Source organism: Poecilia reticulata, chromosome 23 (assembly GCF_904066995.2).
Source record: "Poecilia reticulata chromosome 23, P_reticulata-male-v2, whole genome shotgun sequence".
NCBI classification, from domain to species: domain Eukaryota; kingdom Metazoa; phylum Chordata; class Actinopteri; order Cyprinodontiformes; family Poeciliidae; genus Poecilia; species Poecilia reticulata.
The window spans coordinates 17,140,676-17,167,542 of record NC_088852.1 but is presented as its reverse complement, the minus strand read 5'-3'; the positions used below and the strand labels follow the sequence as shown (position 1 = coordinate 17,167,542).

At 38.7% G+C, this 26,867-nt stretch overlaps 2 protein-coding genes across 2 annotated transcripts; both read left to right on the top strand.

The window, feature by feature from the left end:
- Positions 1–1,829: 1,829 nt before the first annotated feature.
- LOC103459764 (protein mono-ADP-ribosyltransferase PARP12-like) lies at positions 1,830–15,347 on the top strand. The gene is made up of 12 exons (XM_081603780.1): positions 1,830–2,275; positions 4,201–4,336; positions 4,448–5,453; positions 5,540–5,590; positions 5,678–5,804; positions 7,117–7,282; positions 8,583–8,700; positions 8,786–8,882; positions 8,998–9,070; positions 12,053–12,183; positions 12,390–12,541; positions 12,720–15,347. Exons 1-12 carry the CDS (start codon positions 2,007–2,009, stop codon positions 13,586–13,588), a joined length of 3,195 nt encoding a protein of 1,064 aa, XP_081459906.1. The 5' UTR covers positions 1,830–2,006; the 3' UTR covers positions 13,589–15,347.
- A 401-nt stretch (positions 15,348–15,748) lies between these two features.
- LOC103459763 (protein mono-ADP-ribosyltransferase PARP12) lies at positions 15,749–26,854 on the top strand. Its single transcript, XM_081603781.1, has 12 exons — positions 15,749–16,543; positions 18,151–18,286; positions 18,387–18,735; positions 18,825–18,875; positions 18,976–19,102; positions 20,307–20,472; positions 21,013–21,130; positions 21,215–21,311; positions 21,428–21,500; positions 22,893–23,023; positions 23,292–23,443; positions 23,766–26,854. Exons 1-12 carry the CDS (start codon positions 16,275–16,277, stop codon positions 24,158–24,160), a joined length of 2,064 nt encoding a protein of 687 aa, XP_081459907.1. The 5' UTR covers positions 15,749–16,274; the 3' UTR covers positions 24,161–26,854.
- The last annotated feature ends 13 nt before the right edge of the window (positions 26,855–26,867 follow it).

Genomic DNA, 26,867 nt, shown 5'->3' with positions numbered 1-26,867 from the left:
ACTTGGTTCTTTCCCAAGTTGCAATTTATTGTGAATATTTTATGTAATCTCTATGAAAAAATCCACAAATTTGCAGGTTTTCACTAATAACTTTTTGGATTTGTGTGCCACTGATAAATGTGCAAATACAATTTTTTTTTTTTCTGGCTGGTCAGTTTCACACCTAACAAGCAATGTAAAGGGAAGGAAACTTCATTGATATAACTTGCTGTCCGTCTGACAGTATAGAGGAACAACTTCAAACCAGATACACACATTATATTTGGTGAATGGACTGAACTTTCAAAAAGCTTTTCCAATCATTTTTGACCACTCAGAGCACTTTACAGAGTCACGTTCACCCATTCGCACACACCGATATGCATATTGGTAGATTTTGGGGTTAAGTGCCTGAAATGTGGCGGGAGGAAGCTGGAATCAAACCTACAACCTTCCCATCACAAGATGACTACTCTACCCACAGAGCCGCAGTTGCCATATAAGTGAAGAATTTTATGATGATATTAAAAAGGGGTGAGATGAAGGATGAACATATAAATAAACGAATGGACTGCTGTACCCCATCATCTCCATTGGGTGTCGCCACTGTGAATTATTTTTTTCCACAATACATCAGGGCAGGTCTTAGTGTTGAATTTAACCTGTCCATTTTTAATTTTTTTAAATGTGTAATTTATATGCAATACATGTTATTTATGGTGATAACAGCATCATGCAGTCCAGCAGCTCAAAGGGCAACAACCACACAAAAATATTCATAAATATTTTTTTTTCAAATGTCACTTATATGTTGGAGAAACCCAACACATCAAACAGGTTGTATGAGGTAGGACACTTTTGACAAATTATTTACAAAAGTCCAAAAAGAGAACCAGTAAACAACGTTTGCTCACTACTTGGCTTGTGCTGCATCATTAAATGTCAGACTACTAACCATTCCAAGGTTTGCATATTTCTGTTTGTTCTACAGTGGTTTTAACAAGATATGAAAATATGTTTCTGTGACAGACAATGACTTCTTAAGGCAGAAAAAGCTTTCGTCTGACTCTCCATCCCACTCAGGACAACACTCAAACACCCCACAGTGTTTCCATTTTACTGTTAGAACAACATTTCTTGTTATTACGTGTTTTATATCTCGTCTGAGTTAGAAGGTTTCTTGTTTTAAGATACCCTTCCTGTTTTTATTTCCTAACTCTGGCAGTTAAATGCTTCCAAAGTATTTACTTATAAAATACATTCTGTTACACTGGGTTTCAGTATAAAGAATCTCAATACACATAACACTGTTTGTGTAAATAAACAAAAAACATGAATCCCATAAAGTACATTGACATTTGTGGTTTTAACGCATCAAAAGCCACTGTGAATAGTGGTTCACAACATTTCAAATAGTGTCGGAACGACTCTATTTGAAAAAAACTCAATGAAAGTTATCACTAGTTTCTTAAAACAAATCTATTTCAATTCAGGAACTCCATTTTGTGCACAGAAACAATGGAAAGCTTCTTTAAAAAAATGAAACTCTCACTAGATCCATGAGTTTTATCATTATCAAAAAAAAAAAAAAAAGAACAGGAAAAATCAAAACAAAATTCAAAAACACAGCTGGATGTATTTAGGATGGAATGAGGTCAGTATTATCTGGCACTGAGGGAGATGAGAAAATAGGAGATTCTGGTAGGAAATGCTTCTCTTAAGACTAAAGACGAAGGAAATGTCGTCGTCTTCAACTCTTCCGACTCCACATAGTTTATTTTTAAAGCACAGGAAAACTTTCTTGAAACAAAAAGGCCTTGAAAGGTTGTGAAAAAATAATGCCACACAATGACGCCCTCCAGTGACAAACTGCAGTACTGCCTACAAAAAAAAAAAAAATTAAGTTTCGGTTTCCAATCAGCAGAAACGACACCGAGCATTTCCTCCTCCTCTCGGACCGAGCGGCTCCTCGACCACTGCTGCTGTCCGCCTCTTGCCTTCAGGGCGGAAGCGCTCCTGGAGGAGCCATGGAGGCTGAAATATTAAAATTCATCTGCGCTAATCAAGGAGCAGTTGATGCTGAAGAGTTGATGTACAACCTTTTCCCAGGGGAGTCCACGACTGAGGTGATTTCCAACCAAAGCAAGTTTGCCCTGTGTTCCAGCAATGGGCAACAGAGAGTGGTGGCCAGGACCAGCCTGAGGCTGTGCAGGAAGAAGGACTGCCCGGGGACGTGCGAGGGGCTACACCTGTGTAAAAACTTCCTCTTCTCCGGCTCCTGTCACTTCCTCCAAAGGTAAATAACTTGGTGACGTTCGGGTTGCTTTAAAGGGAAACGAGAAGGTTGTCACGTCTTTACGTATTCAGTTAAAGCCAGAGCTGTCAAAGCTAACTAAACGGCGTTGGCCGAGTTATTGGTTTGCCTGGTCAAAGGCCTTATCAACCACGGTGCGTTCAAGTGTTGGGGTAAAAGATAAAGACTACAACGAGTAAACGAAAAACATGAGAAAATTGCAGTACGACCTTATAATTCAAGTAGAGTTTTGAAATGACGTGTTTGAAAGGGTTTGACTGTGATTTCTTTCTCAAAGTTAACAGTGACATCATTGCGCAAGTGTTTTACTTTTCTACAGTCGAAGCTACCGGTAGCTTTACCTGCTCCTACTGTGACAAAGAAGTATCGTTAAAGTCGAGGCGTGTTTTCGATCTAATCAAACCAGTAAGGGAGAAACGAATAATCATTTTATTTTATCTTTTTTTTTAATACAGTGTGACACCATTTATATAATCAAAAATATAAATGAGCTTGACATTTTGAATGTCCTTTTATATTTATTGAAAATATAAACTTGGCACAAAAATTTGAAGTTGATCGGATTTTTTCTTATTCTGGCACTTTATCTTACTAGCAAAATATATTCATCACCAGTTGCATCACTGCCCATAAACAGTTGCCACAATTAACTAAAGCCTATTCAAAATTAAAATGAGGTGCGTTGGTAAAATTAATAAGCAAACTAATTCAGGAAAAGAACTTTTAAACATGTAAGTCAAAAATTAAGAAATCAGTTGCACCATAAAACCCACAATTCTAAAAGGTAAAGGTAACTTTAATTTACATTAAACATGTGTAAAGTTATGACCCAAAACATAAATGTCATGTTTTAATACTATCACCACACAAATTTCACAATATGTTATTTTATAGTTTACCTTCTTTTAGTTGTTTTTTTTTTAATTCAGTCAAAATTCAAGTATGTCATTGTTTAAAGCTGTATTTTTTTCCTATCGAAAGCAAGAGCAGAAAATAATGTGGAATAAAGATTCACGTTATTCCACATTGGTCAAGTCCAAATCTGTCTATGCAGCACTGTATGAAGAAGCTCCTTGCTTCTCTAAGGTGCTGTGTGTTGTGAAAAAACAAATCCACAACAAGAAATGTAGATACAGTATGAGTAAGTTAAGCACAAATAAAATAAAATAAATATATGAGCCAATAGATAATTTATGTTAAGTAATATCCCAACAACCTGTGTCTAACAAGGAAAGGCGAGTTTATTAGTATTCAACATAAATGGAAAGAAATATTAAATGGCATGCTTAGGCATAATAGAAATTATAATGACAATGCTGACATAACAACCTAACTGTTGTACAGCAGTATGACTTAATTTAGGTATAAATCCCATCATCTCAGATTGGTTTGACAGATGTTGAATGAAAGAGGCCCGTTAATAGAGCCTTGAGGAATCCCATAAGTGATATTTCTTTGCTCACCTTTAGGATTATGAGCATAAACAAAATGGTTCCGGTCTGTCAAAAAGGACCTGAACCAGTTCAGAACAGTACCAGACAAACCAGTTGATATATCTTCAAATTGTCAAACAGCTTCGAGAATTTTTAGTAATCGAGGTACCAGAGTTATTTGAGGAATCATTTCAGCCCAAAACGTAGGAATGTGGAGTTTTTAACTGAAGCACAAAAAGTGTTGTGGTCACTTTCTTGTGTTACCATGAGGTTAGAGAAATTTATAGAACCTAAACGATATCGGTTATCAGCCATTACAGTAATATTAATATTGGTTAAAGTTATTGGCCAAAATGTTTGTAACAGTGCATCCTTACTGGGAATCATGCAGTGTGTACAAAAATTGTTTGAAAATTGATAAACACGTCTTTTTAAATTGGTCATTATGAATCTTTGTGTATTCTTCCCCAACAGAAGAGGCTGCAGTTTCCCCCACGTTCTGAACTCTGACTACAACCAAAGGCTGCTGAAAGAACATGAGCTGGAGGGCCTGAGCAGGGCGGAGCTGTGTACGCTGCTGCTGCAGAGCGACAACTACATGCTGCCTTCTGTAAGTCCACCAACGTTTTTGCATTCTCACCTCTTGAAGTTTCACATCAGAAACAACAACGATTACACTTGATCGCACCGTATTTGACTGTTTTCTTCTGTTTTCCCCCAGATATGTCATGATTACAATAACGGTGATGGAGTATTTGGCCGGTGTACGAACGGCGTAGATTGTGAAAGACTCCACATCTGCCAGAAGTTCCTGACCCAAAGCTGCACCTGCTCCAGAGCCCACGACTTTACTGCTTTTCAGCCAAAGAAGATCCTGCACGATAAGATGGTGCCCGATGACATGCTTCGCTCGTTGAAATCCGTTTATGCAAATCGAGAAGCGTTGAGGTATTATAACAGAGGCGGCGCTGGTAGGGGTCGCAGGGGCAACGACGGCTCCAACGATGGACCAAATTCAGGTCGCAGGCCGGGCTACAGAGGGAGAGGGGGGAATAGGGGCAACCGGGGGCCCAGAGGTAGAGGTATGAGGGGCAGCAGGGGGAATAGAGGAAACTCCAGACAGCAAGAAACGGTCACTCAGAGTGACCTCGTGGGGGACTTTGAATGGTGGGCTACGGTCACTGGACAAGGATGCTTTGAAACCAAGAGTGAGCAAGGAGATTTCAGGTCATCCAGCAGTGACGTCTCTGGTGCTGGCTGCGACTTCGATTCAAGAAGTGACTGTGGTTTCAGTACGGAGCAGAGGCAGTGGAACCGAGGGAGAGGGAGAACCGTCCACAGGGGGTTCAGAGGAACCAGGGGAAGCAGAGGGGGCCGCGGAAATGGAGGTAACGACATCACGCAGCTACGAAGCACTTCCTTTGGTGACATCTGGGGTGAGTTCAGTGGCTTGAACCTGCACAACCAAAGCAAGAGTCCCCCGCCAAGTTTTAATTCGTCAAACAGTGACGTCTCTGCTGCCGCTGACGACTCCGAGGTGAGCAGCAATAGGAAGAAAAAGCGCAGTCGAAGTCGCAATCGGACTTCAGCGAATAAAGGGAGAGGCGGCAACCAACCAGGGCTCCGAAGAGTGTCTGCCGACGGTGAAATGATTGGTGCAGCTGGTGGCCAAGAGGGAAATGGAGCAGATGACCAGAAAGGCAGACAAAAAAACAAACCTGTCAAAGGTAAATACACAAACTATAGAATAGGGAAAAATAATGTTTCAAAGTGCGAGGCCGAAGTTAATTTAGTTTTTTTTTATTTTTAATAGATAAAACTGAGATATGCATGTACTTCATTAAAGGCTACTGCAAGCATGATGGTAAGTTACTGCCTATCATTCCACATGGTACCTGTTTCCTTTACTTGTTTTGCCTCAGATGTTCTTATTCATTGTTGTTTTTTTCAGACAAATGTTTTAAAGCTCACGACAAGATGCCGTACAGATGGCAGGTCCAGGAAGGAGGCCTGTGGAACGCCTTGCCTGATAACGAGACAATTGAAAAGGAATACTGTGATCCCAGAAACACGTACAGGTATTCTGCTCTAACGGGCATAAAACCTTCTTCTCAGCTGTTACAGAAAGGAAAAAAAAATTTGCTGTTTTTATTTGGTTTCATGCAAGTTTCTTGAAAAATCATCTTTAAGTGTGTAACAATATCTTACAATATGACAGTGCTGTGATATTTCTCGTTAAAGTGAAGTCTGTGTCAGCATGTTTCTTCTTTGGTGAATTAAATTTAATCTGATGCTATGAGCCCCAAATCAAAGTTTTAATGGTTTCAGCTTCACATCCTGTTTGAGACTCTTATTTAGCAGTAAGAAACAAAGTAGGCTAGCAAAGTTTTTTTATTGGATTGACGTGTTACTAGTTACTAAAGCTTTTAAGAAGCCTTTGCCTTCCTTAAATCATTATGACAATATTTTGATTTCTTGGTAGAGTGGAAAAAGTCAGGAGTGACAAACGGTGGAATGATTTATAAAAGGTAGCATAAGTGGTTAACAGCTAGCTGCTAACGTTTTTAAAGTTAGCTACGGAGCTTCCTGTTTGCTTGACTATAACAAAATGTTTCTGTTCAAAGAATCTGAACTTTATTCTATTGATGAAGTCTAAAAACACCTACATTTTCTTCATTATTTTATGATCTTTTTATGACAACACACAAAAAATAAATTTTTCTAATGTCATTTTGACATGAAGGCCACCTTTAGAATTAGATAAGCATAAAACAAGCAAGGTATAAACTAGTAAAACCAGTGCTGGAATTATCTGCAGTGATTAAACATTATTTAATACACAGTTTGGGGATTCCTGGTTATCCCAAATTGTACCATCACCACAACCCAGCAATTTCAAAAAAACATCAAAGCTGCAAATAAAACAGCATCCACTCTCTTTTTGAATAAGAGGTTAGATGCTTTATTGTCCAATTTGGAACATTTTTCTCTGTGTGGGAAAATGTTACTATCCATTTCTGTCACTTTATTAACCAAAAATAAAACTTTTTAGTGAAAAATATATAGGCCTGTTGGGCAGCCATATTGAATTCTAAGGCCACGGTCGGTCATTGAGCAGTTATTGTTGTCAGTTATTTATTTATTTATGTATTTATGGTGGCCCAAAAGGATCAACAAAATGCAAAAGCCACAATTCAACAACAAAAACCAGTTTTTGTAGTTATGCTAAAATAATAGTCATGCTAAAATGGCATGTGACATATTACGTTTTGCACAACTATTCTTTGGAAAAGGATTGCAGCATTTAAAATAACGCGCTCAAAATATAAAACTAATATAAAATGTATGTATTTCCTCTAAATTCACTAAAGCGTTGCTTTGTGATTGTAGCAGCAGCAGTCCGCCTGTTCATTTTGACACCATGACTCGAGGAGGGGACAAAGTGCGGCGTCTCACTACGGTGAACTCTTTGGTTGAGCCGACCTTCATTCACACCACAGAGTGGCTCTGGTACTGGCAGGACGAGTTTGGAAAGTGGAACCTGTACGGTTCAGATGTGAGTACACGAAGTCCTAGTGTAACATCTAAACACATTTTGTGCTCGAAATCAGAATTGAGAAAAGTTAGTTTTTAAAGTATCCTGTCAGTTCAGTCATAAAAAAAACCGCATAGCTACTTTCAAAAAATGTAAGAGGAAAAGCATCCACCAAATGCAAAAGTAAAGGTCTTGGCAGTTTGACGGTCTGGAGGATGTAGGTGGGTTAACACAAAACTAGGGTGGCAAGAGAACAGCAGTAACCATAGAGAAGCAAATGTTGCCATGCAACAATATAGGAAGTATTATTACAAATCATAGTTCATTGTTCTCAGTCAGCAAAAGTTGTTCACAAGTAGGGAAACATTTTACCTCCCATCCAACCCTAAGCTCAGAGCTTAAATGTTAAAGTTCATGATGGTAAGTTTTAAAAAAATATTGAATAGATGTGGTTTGTTTGGAAAAGTTGTTTGAAGAGCAAACAAACTAGAAGCAGTCAAAGCTAAGGTTTGCAAGTTTGTATCTGAATCAATCACAAGGCTTGGGGGACAACAAGCGACTAAACCGTCATTGTTTTCTAATGTTGGTCCAAACTCCTGAACTCACTAAATGAAATCAATAACACACACAAAAAATGTTAAATGTAGCTGATTTAACTGTGAGCCCCAGGAATACTGCAGATCAGTCCAAATGTCCGAGAACTTATGTTCATGTTGAGGACACATGACCTAATCAAAGTTTAAAGTCTCTGCCCTCATGCCACACCATAAAAACACGAACAGCACTTCCTACACGTATATCTGGTTTGGCCAACAGCAGATGAACACGGAAAAAGCTGATGTGTCAGCAGGGTGCGTACTGAAGATACGCACAGTGACACGTTGGCTCAGCAAGCAGAGCCAGCTGAGGTGATCCAGGCTAAAAATGGCCACTGCTGGTGCTTTCAGGGACAGGAAAAAAAAAATCACAACAAACATGATTCCTGTCACTGCAAACCTTTTGAGTAATCAGCAAAATTAATCGAATATAGAATTCCTTGTCACTATTTTTGCTTTAACTGATAATATTTTTTCTTCTTTTTAAACATAGGTGCACTTCAGTCTTTTTCTGGATTAATTTACAGATGACGTCTAAAACAACTATTTGTGTACACCTCAATAAACTGCCTTAAAAAAAACAAACAAATAATCTAATTAGCTAGAAAAGTCCATCTTTGCATCAGTCTGTATTAATCCAGTTTATTTAATTATGGAATTAAATGAAGCCGATGTTAGTGGAGAACATCAGGACTAATATGATTCTCACCAACACTGTGTTGCAGAACGCCGGAAGGAAATCAACAGACATCAGAAGTGAAACTCTGGAGCAGAAGTTTCTGGACAATGAGAGTGAAGTGGAGTTCTCTGCTGGCTCCCAGTCTTATTCTCTTAGTTTCCAGGGTAAAACACAAGACTTTAACATTTGAAATGGGTTCAAAAAAACAAATAAATACAACCTCAATTAATATGTCTTTCTTCCCTTCAGACATGATTCAAACAAATAAGCATTATGGTACTAAGAGGCTTGTGAGCAGACGTCCTCTGTTCGTCTCTGCCGCTGATGTGCGAACCAAGAAAGTGAGGTAGGTTGAGGAAAAGCAGTGTTCATTAGTCCTCTTGTTCTGAATGTGCTCTCCATGTTTTAAAATGGTTCAACTAAGTCAACATGAAACTCATCCTCACCATCTATCCCTGCAGAAGGCCTGCAGCAAACTCTTCTCCTGTGCCAGACCACTGGGACAAGACGCAGATCCCTCCAACAGGATTCTCGGTATAATAAACTCACTACAGGACTAGGATTAGGGTTTCCTGCCTCTCTACTCTGACTTGTGGGAAATGGGATTGGGTGAACATTTTCCTTTTTCAAGTTTGAGGCACAGTGGTGTAAGGGCCGAATTATCTTTCTCGAGTTTTTAAAAAAGTCAGTCATAACAATAGCTTACCTCACTAAGATAAGGGTTCTCAAAAGTAAGAGTCAAAATCAGCACAATAATCTAAGCTAAAACTGGGGTGGCATTAGTGACATTTAAGCCACTATGTTTTACAAGTTGTTACCATTTCCATAGCCTGGTAAAAACCAGCTCCTTGTTCAACACTTTGTCCAGAAGGTCGTGGCTATTGAGAAGCGATTGCTTCCTGGAGATGTTGACTCTGCTGAGGTTTTAAATTGTACGACACCGCTAACGTTTGTCCGTGACGTATGTAATGCTCCAGTTCAACGCTATGAATCTAACTGGAAATTTTCTGCACTGTAAACCGTCATCCTCCACTGCGAAGAGAGAAGTGCCAATCCAAACAAGATGGCTGTTGATGTTAATTCAATATTTGTAAACGTGGGCAACACGGACTGAACAACTTCGTTCACTTCCTCCGCTGCCATCACTAAAACTACAGGCAGAGTACGTTTCTAAAGCAGTGCAGAAAATCTATGTCATCGTTCAGAGATCTTCTGCTTGCTGATTGGTCCAGTACAAATTCTACCAGAGAAATTCTGCTCAGTGGGAGAAATCCCAGACGGAACACTGACGGGAGATGAGAATTGTGCAGGAAGGCAACAGCCAGGCTATCATTTTCTGCTCTCCTAATGAAGCATCTGTGGTTTGGATCCAGTTTCAGAAAGGTCTGTTGTAGATGGTCTGATTACACAAAACACATTGGAATTTCTAGAAAAAAAATAAGATTATTGTGAAATACTTGACATATTTTTCTTGCAATTCATGATTCAATTTAATCCATTAATCGTGTAAGTGATTCAGAACTGGTAAATGAGAATTTTGTGCATCCATGCAAATTTCTCCTGATGTTACCAACACTTTTTATCAATACCAGAATTGAGCATAAGAGGGTGAACGTTGATGAAGAAGGCATCGGATTCTCTAACAGTAGCGCTTTTTGAGACGCAGAGTTCACATTGAATATCGAATACACAACGGTGTTGGTTGATGCCGGACATGAAGCAACTGTGACACATTCCTGAAGAGGGCAGGAATGTCTGAGAAGGATTTTGCTGTGTAAATAGTCTGATGTTCTGAAATCTACAAATAAATGGAAGTAAATTTTGCATATAATCTTGTTTGTGAACACAACTCTTATGTTTTTTCAAAATGCATTGGCAATATAGTGGGACTTAGTTGAAGGGACCATTTGTTATGATTGTATTTAGAATCTATCTGTGTGCATGAAAGACAGAACATTACTTTGTGTAGGAACACCAGTCTGGTTGTATTAATCTATGCAGTGAGATGTTCCTACTGGTTTTAGGAACTTGTTAGGTTTTTCTTTATCTGGACCTAGAGCTCACTCTGAGCTTCATCCATTGCTACTTTCATTCTGTACTTTAAACAAACTATCGGTTTAATTGTTTACTTTTACTTTAGCAAAAGCATTTTACATCGACTGTATGAGCAACAACAAAAAAATTCTTGCCACTGTGCACAGCTCTGTTTTGTTCCTTAAAAAAAGGCTAATAAGAAGCAACTAAAACCATAGAGATAGAAACCTGCACCATCTCCATATCATTAGTGCTATTTGCTTTGTGACTCCAGTGCAAACAGAACAGAGATATGAGTCGATATAAAGTTGAAGTGATGACTGGGATTACAGAAGGTTTCAGAAATACATTGAATGCAGCAAAACTTAGCATAAAATGTATCTGTGCTTTTTCTTTTGTACTGTATCAAATTGTTTATATTTACTATTTTGACACAGAAAACGTCAAAGCAAACAAAATGCTTTACTTTTTATAAACGTGCATCTATAAAAGAGGTGCGGTGCTATTCATCACAGTGTCATTTTATGTTTTTGCTGTATATCTTACAAAGCTAGACTGTTGTTTTGGTAAATAAAATAGATTTGAGTCATATTTGTGACTTGTTTTTGTTTTTTGCCTACAGTAAATTGGTGTGTTTGTGGCCTCAATAAGGACTGGTCAGGTTGTCAAGTGTGTGAATTACAATATTTTCACATTATGTACATGTGCAGTACTTTTTACCACAATAATATTCTTTGATCTCATGCAGCACTATGCAAACGCTGTCTGCACTGATGAAGGTTCTCTGAACACAAGATCCTGGATGCTTGAAAATGACAGCATGACCTACTTTGATTAATTTGGTTCATATTTATTTAATAACTTGGCACTCATAGGGTATTTAAATTTAATTTCCAGAAGGCCAAAGCAGAAACAAACTCAGTCCTGACTCTGTTGAACACTGTTTCACACCCTTGATTCGAATATACATGCACTTCTCATATTAAGAACATGAGAACTTCAGAACTTTCTGATGTACATGAAAGGTATGACCAGACTTTGGTCCTAAAAATCCACTTGATTTTCTTAAGTTTGAACTTGCTCAATATATGTTCCATGTGCTAACACGCATGGCAAGAAGAGAAATTGTGGCAGGAGTTTTAAACAAAGTAGACTGAAGTTAAACATTTTCAAAAAAGAAAATGTTACCTAGATGTGGGAGTACATGACAGTTCACACTTTTACAATACTATGCAGATACTGTTAAAAACCTTTTTTCCTTTGCTGGAAGGAGATTCCACATAGTTTTTAAATTCTGTTTCGTCTTGATTTGCTTTTTGCATTTGTGGCTTTTGACGATCCTATTTCTACTCTGACCTCTGTACACCTTCTATGTTAATCTTTATGTTGACTTAAAGATGGGTAATATATCTACTTCATCCAAAGGATGGAACTTGTCCTGGTGACTGCCACTGAAAAGTTTCCTGCTTCTGTGTATTGTAGAGAGTTGCCGTCCCGCGCACTTCGGATGAATTTCAAAAGCTTGAAGCACTTTTTCGAACAACCTTGAGAGGCTTCGATATTATCAAGATAGAGAGGATTCAGAACAAGGCGCTCTGGGAAGTCTTTCAGTGGTATGTATGCTATGGACCAAATTAAAAACTGGGATGGTTTTGTACTGATGTTTTTTTTTTTAAAGAAACCTTTTAATACTTATCCTCTAGTAACTACCTTATATCAACATTTAGCTTTGAGGTGAAGCTCGGCAGCATTAGCTTAGTATGTTAGATCTGACAGCATGTTTTTAAAGGACATTCCTTTGCAACATTTTTACCTAAAGGCAAAAGACTCAGATGAAGAACAACAACAGTGGACGTGAGGTGGAAGAAAAGCAACTTTTTCATGGGACTGACTCGAAATACATCGACGCCATTTGTCTCAACAACTTTGACTGGAGGATCTGTGGAGTTAATGGAACAGCTTATGGCAAAGGTGGGTTAAAGATGATGGTCCAGGGCATCTACAGCGCTCTGGAAAAAATGTACACATGACATTTTAGAGTGTCTGGGAATTTTTATATTAGTGAAAGGTTGACGTGACACTGTCTGACCTGAGAAGATGCCATTAAAATATATTCTCTTCTCACTTATCTTTTTGTTTCCAATCACAGGAAGCTACTTTGCTCGGGACGCTAAATACTCCCACAGCTACACTGGTGACTCTGATGTCAAAACCATGTTTGTGTCTCGTATCCTGGTGGGGAGCTACACAAAAGGGGACTCCAGCTACGTCCGACCTCCTTCCAAAGACGGTGGAGACATAAACTTCTACGACAGCTGTGTCAACGACGTCGCAAATCCTTCCATTTTTGTTGTCTTTGAGAAACACCAGATCTATCCTGAGTACCTGCTGACATACAAAACCACACACCCACTAGTTGAGATGTTTAGTAGTACATCAGCACAACAATCAAAACCAGTGATTGCCCCTAAGCCGCCAGTGTATCAAGCCAGTACGGCATCAAAACAAACCATCTCTTCTTCACATCAATACGGTGCGGCATCATATCTAACCAGTTCATCATTGTATCCACCCACTATGGCGTCGAATCAAACCATCCCTTCATATCAACCCAGCACAGTGTCAAAACAAACCAGTTCATCGTCATATCAACCCACTACTGCGTCGAATCAAGCCATCTCTTCATCATATCAACCCAGCACAGTGTCAAAACAAACCAGTTCATCGTCATATCAACCCACTACTGCGTCGAATCAAGCCATCTCTTCATCATATCAACCCAGCACAGTGTCAAAACAAACCAGTTCATCGTCATATCAACCCACTACTGCGTCGAATCAAACCATCTCTTCATCATATCAACCCAGCGCGACGCCGTATCTAACCCGTTCATCATCGTATCAACCCAGTACAACCTCTTCACTGTACCAAACCAGATATGATTCCCAACGCACCTTGTCTTCCCCATCGTCCCCCTCAAAGCCGACCAAAAAAAATGATTCCTGTGTCATAGCTTAAGCACAGCTATGAAATGGAAAAAAGGTCGTAAGGGATAAGGGAGTTCAGTGAAGTTTTTTTATTTGAACATTAGCACAAAAAATATGTCAGATCAGAAGTGGAAATGATAGTTTTTGATAAGCTTACAAAAAATTCCACCCATATGTAGGAAATAATCCAAAAACAGAAGGATAAATAGAAATACATGCAAAGGCAAAGTAGACAGTTTAATGGAAATATTTGAAATATTTTCATTTTAAATGACCTATTGCAGTGATTTTTCATTTATTGCCTTAGTCTCCATTGACAGGCAAACTAAGAGAAACGGCAGCGTTTTCCTTAGGCAGTTAGTCGTATTTAAATGATACTCTGTTGACTGACGCTCACCGCCACAGAAGACTGGACTGCCAGTCTTTAATTGTGACATATACTTTGTACGTAAAGGGCATCCATCCATCAGTGCCACAAAAACGGTACTGTCATCACTGGTGTTGGCATCCCATCTCCAGTGGGCTATTAAAGGCTAAACGGTGAATTCAAAAGTGAAATAGCGATGGAATCTTATCCAGTCAACTCCAAAGCTATTTGAGGTTTCTGAAAAGATGCTCATGAAGACATCTTTTTTTGTTGTTTTTTACCACATTTTTATCCAGACAAAAACACTACAGATAGGCTACATTACCAATGCCGAATCTGTAGATGGCGCTGTGATGCTGCTGCGATAAAACAAATGTAGCAGTAAACACCAGAAGGCGACATGGACCAAGCGCATAAAGTTTGCGTCATGGAGCTACTACAATCGATTTGAAAACATTTAGTTTTGGATTGCTACATGATAAACACAAGAGTGGCATTTCGCAATGTTTTTTCATTCTGATGCGTGTTTCCAGCTGTTAATAATCCATTCCTTTATGGACAAAAAGCTGAAACAATAAGAACGAAAGCAGAGCATTCTCAAAGCTCGTTCCCGCGTGAACGACAACCAACAACGGTTTCTCTTTGAGAAAATGGACTCTTGCTACTTTAATGTAGGAGGAGCACCTAATGAATCAGACAAGTCCAGAATTCTTGCACTGATTTGACTGAGACACACCAGGAACAACAAGGTGGTTTCTAACCGCCCTAACTTAGCACGTTTAATAACGTACGTCATGTATTCGGGGAGCAGGTAGCCACATCGCATTAACAATATCAAAATAGACACTGCAGTGGTCTGTCATCAGCTACTGCTTATTAACCAATAAAAACTTTTATTTTTCTTTTAAATTATCTTCTAGCAGCCACTAGAGGGTGACAAAACCACATGTCTTTTTAAAAATACCAAACATTGATTTGCCTGATTCAAGGTGGGGCAAATGAATGATTTGGCACGATAAGTTTAAAATGAAGGGAGAGAATCGCTCAGGTGCTTCTGCCAAATGTTATGTTGCTGTAACACTAATCATTCCGATGCTTTTAGATGCGAATAAACTGCAAAACAAAACAAAAATGTAAACTTTAAAGTTCTTCCCTAGAGCAGTTTCTCTACATGTTGAACAATACATTCCATCAGATGTTGGTTAGGTTATTAGTTTTTATTGGCTCTCTAAATCTTCTAATTGTCGTTGGTGTATATTTTTCATATTCATTTTAATTTTAATCAAATTATATGAAGGCAGAATAATAAAAGTTAAGCCAAAGTTGCCTTTCATAAGCCAGTAAATTCATCTGGTCCTCTTAAAAATCTAAATGGTGATCACGTGATTGTGTCTTATAAAAATAAAGTTCTTTTCTATTACCAGCTGCTTGCTTCTGTGTTTCTATATTCACCAGCAAACTTGAGGATGAGAGGAACCAGAACTGGTGGGTGAATGTACAGGTATAAATGCCTCTGGAGTGTTTTTACATCATAACAAATGTCTGTGTATTTTATTGGGGTTTTTTATGTGACACACCAACACAAGGTAGCCATTAGTTTTGAAGTTGAAGGAAAAGCGATATATTCCTTAAGATGAGTAGCAGTACTAGGTCAATGTGGAAATTACTCTATTTCGAAGAGACAATCGCAAACAAGCTGGTCTTGTCAGATCTTAACTATCAATGTTTCTTATAAAGATGACTTTGTTGTAATTCTACGACTAATATTGTATCTTTATTTTGCTAATATAGCTATTCTTGCCATTTAAAAAAATCTCTTGGTCTGACCCTAATGTTAGGCATTCATGACAGGCAATATCAAAAATGAAGAAAAATATTTGGCCTCAAAGAGAATAACTAAAATCAACAATTATTGGTTCACAATTATTGGACACAGACACAATGAAAAGCTCATTTTAAAAACATTCCTCAACATCTAAGTTTTTTTTTCCTCTAAACAATAGATCCCTGCGAGGAGGGAGTTATTAAATACATTAAAGAAATGTGAAACAACGTGATACTCTGTGACTGGATAACTTCCACTTTATATTGTTTGCTGTCCCTATATCGTGTCCACATAATTCTTTTGAAGCACAGGATCGCTTCCTCCAAACCTTGAACCCCTGTAAAAAAAAATCATTCTGCACAATAACGCCCTCAAGTGGCAAACTGCAGCATTACAGGGTGACGCCTGTCTAAATATAGTTCAGTTTCGGTTTCCAAACAACACCGAGCATTTCATACTCCGACCACTCCGCAACCACAGCTTGAGTCCGGGTGAAAAGGCCCTTTGAAGAGCCGTCGAGGAGTGATGGAGGCTAAAATATTAAAATTCATCTGCGCTAATCAAGGAGCAGTTGATGCTGAAGAGTTGATGTTCAACCTTTTCCCAGGCCAGTCCGCGACTGAGGTGATTTCCAACCAAAGCAAGTTTGCCCTGTGTTCCAGCAATGGGCAACAGAGAGTGGTGGCCAGGACCAGCCTGAGGCTGTGCGGGAAGAAAGACTGCCCGGGGTTCTGCGGGGGGCTACACCTGTGTAAAAACTTTCTCTACACCGGCTCCTGTCACTTCCTCCAAAGGTAAATAACTTGGTGGCCTTATGGTTGTAAACCTTTTTTTTTCCAAGCTAAAAACATATTCAGTTGAAACGGAAGCTGTCACAGCTAGCTGAACGCTGCCGTTTTGTTTTCTTGTTGATTACCCGTGGTGCGTTCAGGTGCTGCGGAAAAAGATGCCTTGATCTTGAGACTTTCGGATTTTCAGGAAGCTAATAAATAAATAAACAGACATTATGACCTCAGAATTCAACTAGGATTGCGAAATACAGGCTTGAGAAGTTTTTGACAGTGATTTAAATTTAAAGTAGCAAAGTGACGTTATTCCATGGTGTTTTTCTAACACAAAGCTATCTCCTACTATGATAAGCCCAAAAAGTAGAATTGGGCATAAATTCCATGTACGTTTTGGTTCTAATCACAAACATACATCTAATCATAGCCTTATCATATAAATATATATATATATTTTTTGCATACTACACATCATAGACATTAGTTGTAGCAATTTATATTAGCTTCAGTTTCTTTTTATATTTATTGAAAAATATCAACTTTAATAGAAAAGACTTAATGACAAAGTGGTGCATTTTTGTAATATTCTGACTTACACCAGCAAAATATACGAATCTGCTTGAAATCTGCTTGTATCTGAATGTCTGTTAAAACAAAAATCAACGAATCATTCGTTTTTTGTTTTTCTTTGCTAGCTTTTGATAAGTCCGATAAATGACGCATAACTTTTACTGTTGACATAATCACATTGTGTTTACCTTTTTAGATAAGGAGCTATGTTGGTAAAAAAAATAATAATAATAAATGTAGGAATATTTTTTTAATGTTACCAATATGATGCAGGTTGTTGATGAAAAACAATTAAGCTGTTAAATTCTAAAATCTTCAGTTTACATTAAACATTTATAAAGTTAGGGCTCAAAACAAAAGTCTTATGACAAAATTCAACATAGATTCAACATGGGTTTTAATGCTATCAAAACGCAAATCTTATAAATGGTTCACCTTTTCATTAGCAGGAATATGTCTTAACCTCTGAATTTACTTCCAAACCGTTTTTATTCAGCCAAAATGAAAACATAGTGGAATAATGACTGACCCACCCACAAGGTCATGTCTGCTCGTTTGAAGTTAATAGTCCGCCCACAGTTGTCAACGCAGCTATTTTATTACTATATTAGCAAATATTTCACACTAAAAATTTCATATCGGCCAAAACTGGAATCGGCAGGTCGGACTTTTTAAAGATCGGAAATCTACGATCAACCAGAAAACTGCAATCGACCCACCTTTAGTAAAAAGAAACGGTACAGTGTTTCTGTAAATAGAAAAATGAAATATGAGAAAATTGAGCAAAGTAAATATATGTACCAAGTCAGATTATCGGTGTTGGGTAATATCCCAACAACTAATGTTTGAAGCCAATGTGACAAGTGTGTCACAAGGACTCATCATGTTTTCTGGGGAATCCTTGCATCCCACTGGGAATGATGGGACATTTACAAAAAAATGTTTTAAAAATTCTAACAGGATCTTACTCTTTCTTTTTGGAACAGCTCTGCTTTCTGAACAAGAATTTAATCTGTCATGAAAAACTGTGTATTCTTCCCCAACAGAAGAGGCTGCAGTTTCCCCCACGTTCTGAACTCTGACTACAACCAAAGGCTGCTGATGGAACATGAGCTGGAGGGCCTGAGCAGGGCGGAGCTGTGTACGCTGCTGCTGCAGAGCGACAACTACATGCTGCCTCCTGTAAGTCCACCAACGGTTTTACATTCTCACCTCTTGAAGTTTCACATCAGAAGCAACAAGGATTGCACTGTAATCGAACATTTTCCTCTGTTTACCTCAGATATGTTTTGATTACAATAACGGTGATGGAGAATTTGGCCGGTGTACGAACGGCGTAGATTGTGAAAGACTCCACATCTGCCAGAAGTCCCTGACCCAAAGCTGCAGCTGCTCCAGAGCCCACGACTTTTTTTCTCCTCAGACAATAAAAAGCCTGCATAATAAGATGGTGCCCGACAGCATCATTCAGTGCTTGAAGTCCGTTTACGCAAATAGAGAAGCACTGAGGCTCCATACGAGGCGGGGATCTGGGAGGGCTATGAGGGGAAACCTGACTGGTGCGGCTGGTGGCCAAGAGGGACATGGAGCAGATGAGCAGAAAGGCAGACAAAAAAACAAAAATGTCAAAGGTAAATACACAATCTATAGAATGGGAAGAAATAATGTATCAAAGAAGTGCAAAAAAAAGCTAATTTTGTTGTTTTTTCATTTTTACTAGATAAAACCGAGATATGCATGTACTTCATTAAAGGCCACTGTAAGCATGATGGTACGTGATTGCCTGTCATTCCCCCATGGTACCCGTTTGCTTTCCTTGTTTTGCCTCTTTAAAACATTTGTCATTTGTTAATTTTTTTGTTTTTTTTCAGACAAATGTTTTAAAGCTCACGACAAGATGCCGTACAGATGGCAGGTCCAGGAAGGAGCCCTGTGGAACGCCTTGCCTGATAACGAGACAATTGAAAAGGAATACTGCGATCCCAGCAACACGTACAGGTATTCTGCTCTAACGAGCATAAAACCTTCTTCTCAGCTGTTACAGAAAGAAAAAACTGAACGGCTCCATGCAGGTTTCTTGACAAATTGCCTTTTTTAAGTGTGTAAAAAAAGTCTTTCTTTAAAGAAGAAGCAAAGTAGCTCTCCGTTTGATCTGTGGTGTTGACTGTCTGCTAGCAAAGTCTTCTTGTTGGGTTGTCAACACTTTACTAGTTACTAGATGAACTTTGTCTCTTGGGAACTTAGGTTATGTTTGTGTTGAGAGCCGTTAGCTGTTGTGGCTAATAGTGTGTTTTTTGGTTAGCAAATGTTGGCTTTCAAACGATCGTCGGCTGCCATGCTTCTTTCTCCCTCGGTGTGTTGGCAGCTGCCATCGGTTGTCTTGGGGAACCTGAAACTACATGGTTCTGACCAAACCCTGATCAAGATTTATTCCTTTGATTGATCTATGCAATACAGACACCTTCATTTTGAATTCAAAGCTCCTGGAGCTTCAGAAGCCTTTTCTTTGAATGATTGAGAAGTGTGCTGTTTGTGCTCTGCAGTGAAGCAGCACTTTGGAACTATGACCCTGCGAAATTGTTGTGTTGTTTTCTTTATTCCATTTTTTCCCCCCAAAATTCTACTTTTCCTATTTTTCTGAATTCCACTTTTTCCATTTTAGCTATATTTATCAACCTAAAAAGTGCTAATCATTTGCCAGAGGTCCACATTTACTGTTTCAGTATAATAAGCTGCAGTGGTCCAACAGAACATTGAATGCTTCAATCCTCCATCTCTTTCATGTTCAAAATATCCAAACATGGTTGATGTCTTTGGTTGGTCGCTAGTGGACGGTTATTATTTTTGTTGCATATTTATGTATTGTACAGTAGGCCAGAAATGTCAACATTTTTCTTTTTCGGCAGCTTGCATTCTGTTAAAATTCAGAATTGTTGTGCCTGGCCTGTGAAGTTAAGCAAAAAGCATAGAAATATGTTTAGATTGCCTTTTTTTTTAATATCAAATAGTTATTAGTTTTGCACAGCTTTTCTATGAGAAACAATTGTAGCATTTAAAATCTAATATAGGCAAAACCCCTCAAAATATGAAACAGACATCATCTAACACTGAAGAACTTCCACAATGATGGTGATGAGTTTAACAAGTATTACATTTATTGCATCTTCTGTAAATTCACTAAAGCGTTGCTTTGTGATTGCAGCAGCAGCAGTCCACCTGTTCATTTTGACACCATGACTCGAGGAGGGGACAAAGTGCGGCGTCTCACTACGGTGAACTCTTTGGTTGAGCCGACCTTCATTCACACCACAGAGTGGCTCTGGTACTGGCAGGACGAGTTTGGAAAGTGGAACCTGTACGGTTCAGATGTGAGTACATGAAGTTTTTAATATGATTTCTAAATACTTGTGTTGCATCAAGATTTTGCTCATTTTGTGCTCAAAATCAGAAGGCAAAAAACAAAACAAAAGAAAAACTCAGGTTCAGAAGTGTCCATGTCTGTGAATTCGATTCAAGAAAGCTGCAGAAAGCCCTAACTCTGGATTTATAGGAAATACAGCAAACAAGTGGAATGAGATTTCCTGGTCAGAACCAAAATCAAAGTATACAGAAGCTTCCTGTGTGTGTGTGTGTGTGTGCGTGCGTGTGTGTGTGTGTGTGTGTGTGTGTGTGTGCGTGTGTGCGTGCGTGCGTGTGGCAGAAAACTACTGCTTCACATCACCGTCCATCCCTGTGGTCAGACATGGTGGTAACACGGCACCAATGGAAGGTCATTTTTATTGTCAGGGTCTCGTTCCAACCCAGACGTCAAATTACTTGTGTTGTGAAATTTCTTCCTGGCTTCCTAGCTGTATCTTCTGATATTTTTCTCCATGTCCTGAGTCAGAACCACCAACACTGTGTTGCAGAATGCCGGAGGGAAATCAACAGACATCAGAAGTGAAACTCTGGAGCAGAAGTTTCTGGACCATGAGAGTGAAGTGGAGTTCTCTGCTGGCTCCCAGTCTTATTCTCTTAGTTTCCAGGGTAAAACACAAGACTTTAACATTTGAAATGGGTTCAAAAGACAAATAAATACAACCTCAATTAATATGTCTTTCTTCCCTTCAGACATGATTCAAACAAATAAACACTACCGTACTAAAAGGCTTGTGAGCAGACGTCCTCTGTTTGTGTCTGCTGCTGATGTGCGAACCAAGAAAGTGAGGTAGGTTGAGGAAAGTGACCTAAAGCAGCTTTGTGTTAGTCCTCTGGTTGTGAATGTGATCTCAATGTTTTAAAATGGTTCAACATGAAACTCATCCTCACCATCTATCCCTGCAGAAGGCCTGCAGCGATGTTTTCTCCTGTGCCAGACCACTGGGACAAGACGCAGATCCCTCCAACAGGATTCTCGGTATAATAAACTCACTACAGGACTAGGATTAGGGTTTCCTGCCTCTCTACTCTGTGGTGGAAATGGGATGAATTATATTATTTTTCCTGAAAGCAAATTAAGGGTGTAAAAGTCCAAACTATCTTCCTCAAGTAAGACTCAATCACCACCACTGGTTTACCCCACAATGAATGTGTGCAAAACACAAGAGTTTTCTCATTCATAAAAAGGATCAACATGGGACACATAACTAGAACATTTCTGAAGAACTCGGAATCTCAGACTCAAATCTGAGATTGTGAGGAAGAGTTATAAGTACAGAGAGCTTCAGATTTGATAATTGAAGTCTAAAAAGCTTAAAACAGAAAAAGTCCAGGATGGACTAAATTCTGAGATTAGCCAAAGTACCTGGAACTGGTTTCTCCTCTTGCAGAGCTGCTGGCATAAAATAAGAGTTCACTCAGTCATATAAGGAAAATGTGGAAGTTTTCTGTTTGATCAGTAAGCGGTTATATACCCTCCTGACTACCAGTAGTTCATTATTGTCCTCTGTAGAGGACATTTCTAAACTTGAATATCTCCCACCCCCTGCATTCTACTGAATGAATTCCTTTTAGTATCTAGAGACATTTAGGGCTTTTCAATGATACCACATATGAAGGGGTGGGACTTTTGTATGTACCTTTTTCTAATTCAAAAAAATGGCATTTTTCAGTAATAACACATTTTATGGGAAGAGACAAAGTAAGTGCATAAAACCTTTTATTACCTTACAAAGACTGTGAGATTTTAAAAAAATGGTGATTGGGTAATATTTTTTTTCCTGGTAGTCAGGAGGATATTTCAGTATTTTCCTACTATAAATCTACATGCTACATAGCGAATAAAATGAATTTGTATTGAAAGCAACCAGGGCTGGAGGGCGAATGTTTCAAACCTAGATAAATATTACAGGATGTTGACATTAACATTATATTATACACCTCACCTGCTAAAGCAAATATGATTGGAATAAACATTTAGTTACCAAAAGAAACTACTATCTGGAATTAATAATTGTCATAATAAGCTAATACTTATGCTGTTAAATGCAGCCATATATCGACACACATCCTCTAAAATGAACTAATCAGCTTACATTTCACAAAACATTCTTCACTGCTGTGTCGTAATAGTGTTTTACAATCAAACGTTCTGACACCCCAAAATGAGAAGCTCACCATCAATTTCCTGTTGTCTCAGAATTTGATGTTTCTTCTTATTTTTCGCTGTTTGTGCCCTGCTGACTTGTACTCACTTTTGCCTTGGCGAATGACATTTGTTTTCAGAATAATTCAGTTACCTAATGTTTCTCCTCCATCCGCTGGTCCCGGTGACCGCCGCTGAAAACGTTCCTGTTTCTTTGTGTTGTAGAGAGTTGCCGTCCCGCGCACTAAGGATGAATTTCAAAAGATTGAAGCACGTTTTCATTCGACCTTGAGAGACTTCAATATTGTCAAGATAGAGAGGATTCAGAACAAGGCGCTTTGGGAAGCCTTTCAGTTGTACGTATGCTACAGACAAAGTTAAAAACTTGGATGCTTTTTTTTTTTAATTCAATTTATTTTAATACAGTCTTTGATCACTTTTTGCCAGTTTTTTAAAATGATCTTTTAAAAACTAGTCATACTTTTAATAGATATCCTCTAGTAACTACCTCATGTCAACATTTAGCATTGTTCTTTAGTTTCCCTTTCAGATGAAACTTGGTGACATGTTAGATCTGTAAGCATGTTTTTAAAGGACATTCCTTTGCAACATTTCTGCCTAAAGGCAAAAGACTCAGATGAAGAACAACAACAGAGGACGTGAGGTGGAAGAAAAGCAACTTTTTCATGGGACTGACTCGAAACACATCGACGCCATTTGTCTCAACAACTTTGACTGGAGGATCTGTGGAGTTAATGGAACAGCTTATGGCAAAGGTGGGTTAAAGATGGTGGTCCAGTCGTGGTTTCTCCAGTGTATGAGGAGCCTTTTCTTTCTAAATTTACCGTACTAACACTCGCAACAAACAATGTACGGTAAAAGATGCTTCACCGTTTTTCGATACACTTTTTATAGTGTCTTTGAATTTTTATATCAGTTGAAGGATGACATGGTACCATGGGATTGGAGAAGAGAAGATGCCATTCAAATGAACATGCTAAAAAATCTCCATAACTAAAAACGACCTGCCTTTCTTACTGCCGTAAAGCTCAACGTGTCTTTTGTCTTTCTCGGTTATTTTTCCATTTCCAATCACAGGAAGCTACTTTGCTCGGGACGCTAAATACTCGCACAGCTACACTGGTGACTCTGATGTCAAAACCATGTTTGTGTCTCGTATCCTGGTGGGGAGCTACACAAAAGGGGACTCCAGCTACGTCCGACCTCCTTCCAAAGACGGTGGAGACATAAACTTCTACGACAGCTGTGTCAACGACGTCGCAAATCCTTCCATTTTTGTTGTCTTTGAGAAACACCAGATCTATCCTGAGTACCTGCTGACATACAAGACCACACACCCACAAGTTGACATATTTAGTAGTACATCAGCACAACAATCAAAACCATTGATTGCCCCTAAGCCGCCAGTGTATCAAGGCAGCGCAGCATCAAATCAAGACAGCTCTTCAAACAATTCCTGTGTCATGGCCTAAACGCAGCTATGAAGTAAGAGGTGGGTGTAAACAGTGGAGGACGCTTAGTGAATTTTTTCTATTTATTCTTCAAAAATCATCTAAAACAAAAATATGTCTAAAGAGGGTAATGATGTCTTTTGGTAAGCTCAAAGAAATATTCAGCACACTTGTCTAGAATATAAAAAATTATGGAAGTAAAAATAAAAATACAAACGAAGACTAAAATGGACAATTAAGTGACACTTCAGATGGTCACTCATACATGAAGGACCGACGCTGGACTGTAACTCTGACATGCACTTTGTACATGAAGGGCATCCGTCCATCAGTTCCACATAAACACGACTAACTGTCACAACTGGTGTTTTCATCCCAACTCCAGGTTGCTTTTTGAGGGTATACGGTGAGGTACAACGGCGATATATTGATGGAATCTTCCACAGTCAAAGCAAAAACTATTTGAGGGTTCCAAGAAAAAAAAGTCTCAAAAGCAATATTTTTTAGACCTCTTTATCCAGAGGATGGCGCTGTGATGCTGCTGCGATAAAACAAATGTAGCAGTAAACACCAGAAGGCGACATGGATCAAGCGCATAAAGTTTGCGTCATGGAGCTACTACAATCGATTTAAAAACATTTAGTTTTGGATTGCTACATGACAAACACAAGAGTGGCATTTCACAATGTTTTTCATTCTGATGCGTGTTTCCAGCTGTTAATAATCCATTCCTTTATGGACAAAAAGCTGAAACAATAAGAACGAAAGCAGAGCATTCTCAAAGCTCGTTCCCGCGTGAACGACAACGATTTCTCTTTGAGAAAATGGACTCTTGCTACTTTAATGTAGGAGGAACATTCTAATGAATCAGACCAGACAAGTCCAGAATTCTTGCACTGATTTGACTGAGACACACCAGGAACAACAAGGTGTTTTCTAACTGCCCTAACTTAGCACGTTTAATAACGTACGTCATGTATTCAGGGAGCAGGTAGCCACATCGCATTAACAATATCGATGGTTGGTGTGTGGGAAAAGACCATGAAAGTAAAAAATGTAGTATTGATGAATAGACTCTACATTGATCAGCTATTAAGAACTGATAGAAACTTTTATTCTTTATTTTTAACAGTTCATTTGTGTCTTTTTTTGCATTCTGCTCTGTCTACTCAAAGTCGGTTGTGGCAGTCGACCACTTGCACTGAGTCAGGATTCTGGTTCTGCTGGAGGTTCCTTACTTCTGTTGAACAGGAAGTTTTCCTCTCCACTGTCCCTACATGCATGCTCAGTATGAGGGGCTGCTGTAAAGTCAACAACAAAACTGAAAAGGTCCAGGAGGAGGGAATGCTGTGGACTCAATGCAATCTGCTGGGGTTCCATACATATAAATGTTTCATCTACTTTGAATAACTAATTGAGCTGGCTGCGCGTTTAATAACTAGGATCAGCTGAAATGTGTGTGTGATTGAAGTGAAAATATTTTTTTGTGAAGTGCCTTGGGTCTTTGCAAAAAGTCAGGTTGTTGTGAATTGGTGCAATGTAACTAAATTGAAATGAATTTAAATGATTTTCTATCGGCCAGTAGAGGGCGACAAACTGTTTATTTGAAAATACGTCAAACATTGATCTGATTGACGGTTGAGGCAAATGAATGATTTCACACGAGTTTAGAATGAAGTGAGAAAATGTCATGTTTCTGTCAAATGTTATGTTGCTTTAATGCTAATTATATTGTGCTTTTTAGAGACTGAAATTGAAAAAACAAATTTTAAAGACGTTTTGAAGTGCTGCTTCCTTGGAGCTGCAGTCTCCTACGCCAGAGGTTCCCAACTGCTATTGCAGGGGGTCGCAGGAAACCCTCTGAATGGATGAAAAAAAAAAAAAAAGAGAAAAAGTTTGGGAACCACTGTCCTACGCAATGATGAATTGTATCAGATTTTAGTTAAACAACATCTGAGTGTTGGAATGAGATAAAACCATCCAAGTTTTGGATTTGAAAATACGGGAAATGTCGCCGTCCGGTGGTGTCAGCGGGGCACGGGAGGACTTGTGGGGGATTAAACTAACGTAAGAGCAGGGGGAACACTAGTATGGGAGCCCGGCGGGGGTTGGAGGGGTAAAAACTGTAGTTTCCTGGCCAAAATGTGAAACTTGACAGGTATGGCTAAAACTCCGAAAAAGGGATCTTTGATCTTTGTGCTCCCCAGCGCCTCTTCTGACATGACAGATTATTGCATTCAAACTTGTGTCTAGTTGTCTATATGCTGTTTGGTTGTTTTTCTTTTTTTTTTTCTTCTGTTTTTTTGCGAGCTGAAACAGCTCGGTTTGATGCTAAGTGTCTTGACAACCTTCACTTTTACAGCATCTTCTGTTTCTTATTTGTCTTGTTCAGAACTGTGGAACCCTCTAAACCTTATAATGAGTTTTTGTTGATCTGGTTTTTCCAATGTTTTGTTAATCAAATTACACAGAACTAGAGCAACCAAAACTGCTTTTTGTGAGCGACTAAATTTATGTGTCCCTTTTAAAAAAAATCAAAATACAAAAATTATATATATATATATATATATATATATATATATATATATATATATATATATAAGTAATGACTTGACTTGAATAGAGGATTTTCCAAATCTTGATGTTTATTTGTTTACTGTGTAAATTCATGCTTCCTCCTGGGTCATTTCAAAATAAAGTTGCTTCCTATTATGAGCTTGTGTGACTT

What these genes read in the sequence shown, in the direction of transcription:
- LOC103459763 (XM_081603781.1), top strand. Translation starts at nt 16,275, where the DNA reads ATGGAGGCTAAAATATTAAAATTCATCTGCGCTAATCAAGGAGCAGTT. An exon ending in TCCTGTCACTTCCTCCAAAG is followed by an intron (nt 16,544 to 18,150) that starts GTAAATAACTTG and finishes CTTCCCCAACAG; the next exon opens with AAGAGGCTGCAGTTTCCCCC. An exon ending in TTATTCTCTTAGTTTCCAGG is followed by an intron (nt 21,131 to 21,214) that starts GTAAAACACAAG and finishes TCTTCCCTTCAG; the next exon opens with ACATGATTCAAACAAATAAA.
- LOC103459764 (XM_081603780.1), top strand. Translation starts at nt 2,007, where the DNA reads ATGGAGGCTGAAATATTAAAATTCATCTGCGCTAATCAAGGAGCAGTT. An exon ending in TTATTCTCTTAGTTTCCAGG is followed by an intron (nt 8,701 to 8,785) that starts GTAAAACACAAG and finishes TCTTCCCTTCAG; the next exon opens with ACATGATTCAAACAAATAAG. An exon ending in TGGAACAGCTTATGGCAAAG is followed by an intron (nt 12,542 to 12,719) that starts GTGGGTTAAAGA and finishes TTCCAATCACAG; the next exon opens with GAAGCTACTTTGCTCGGGAC.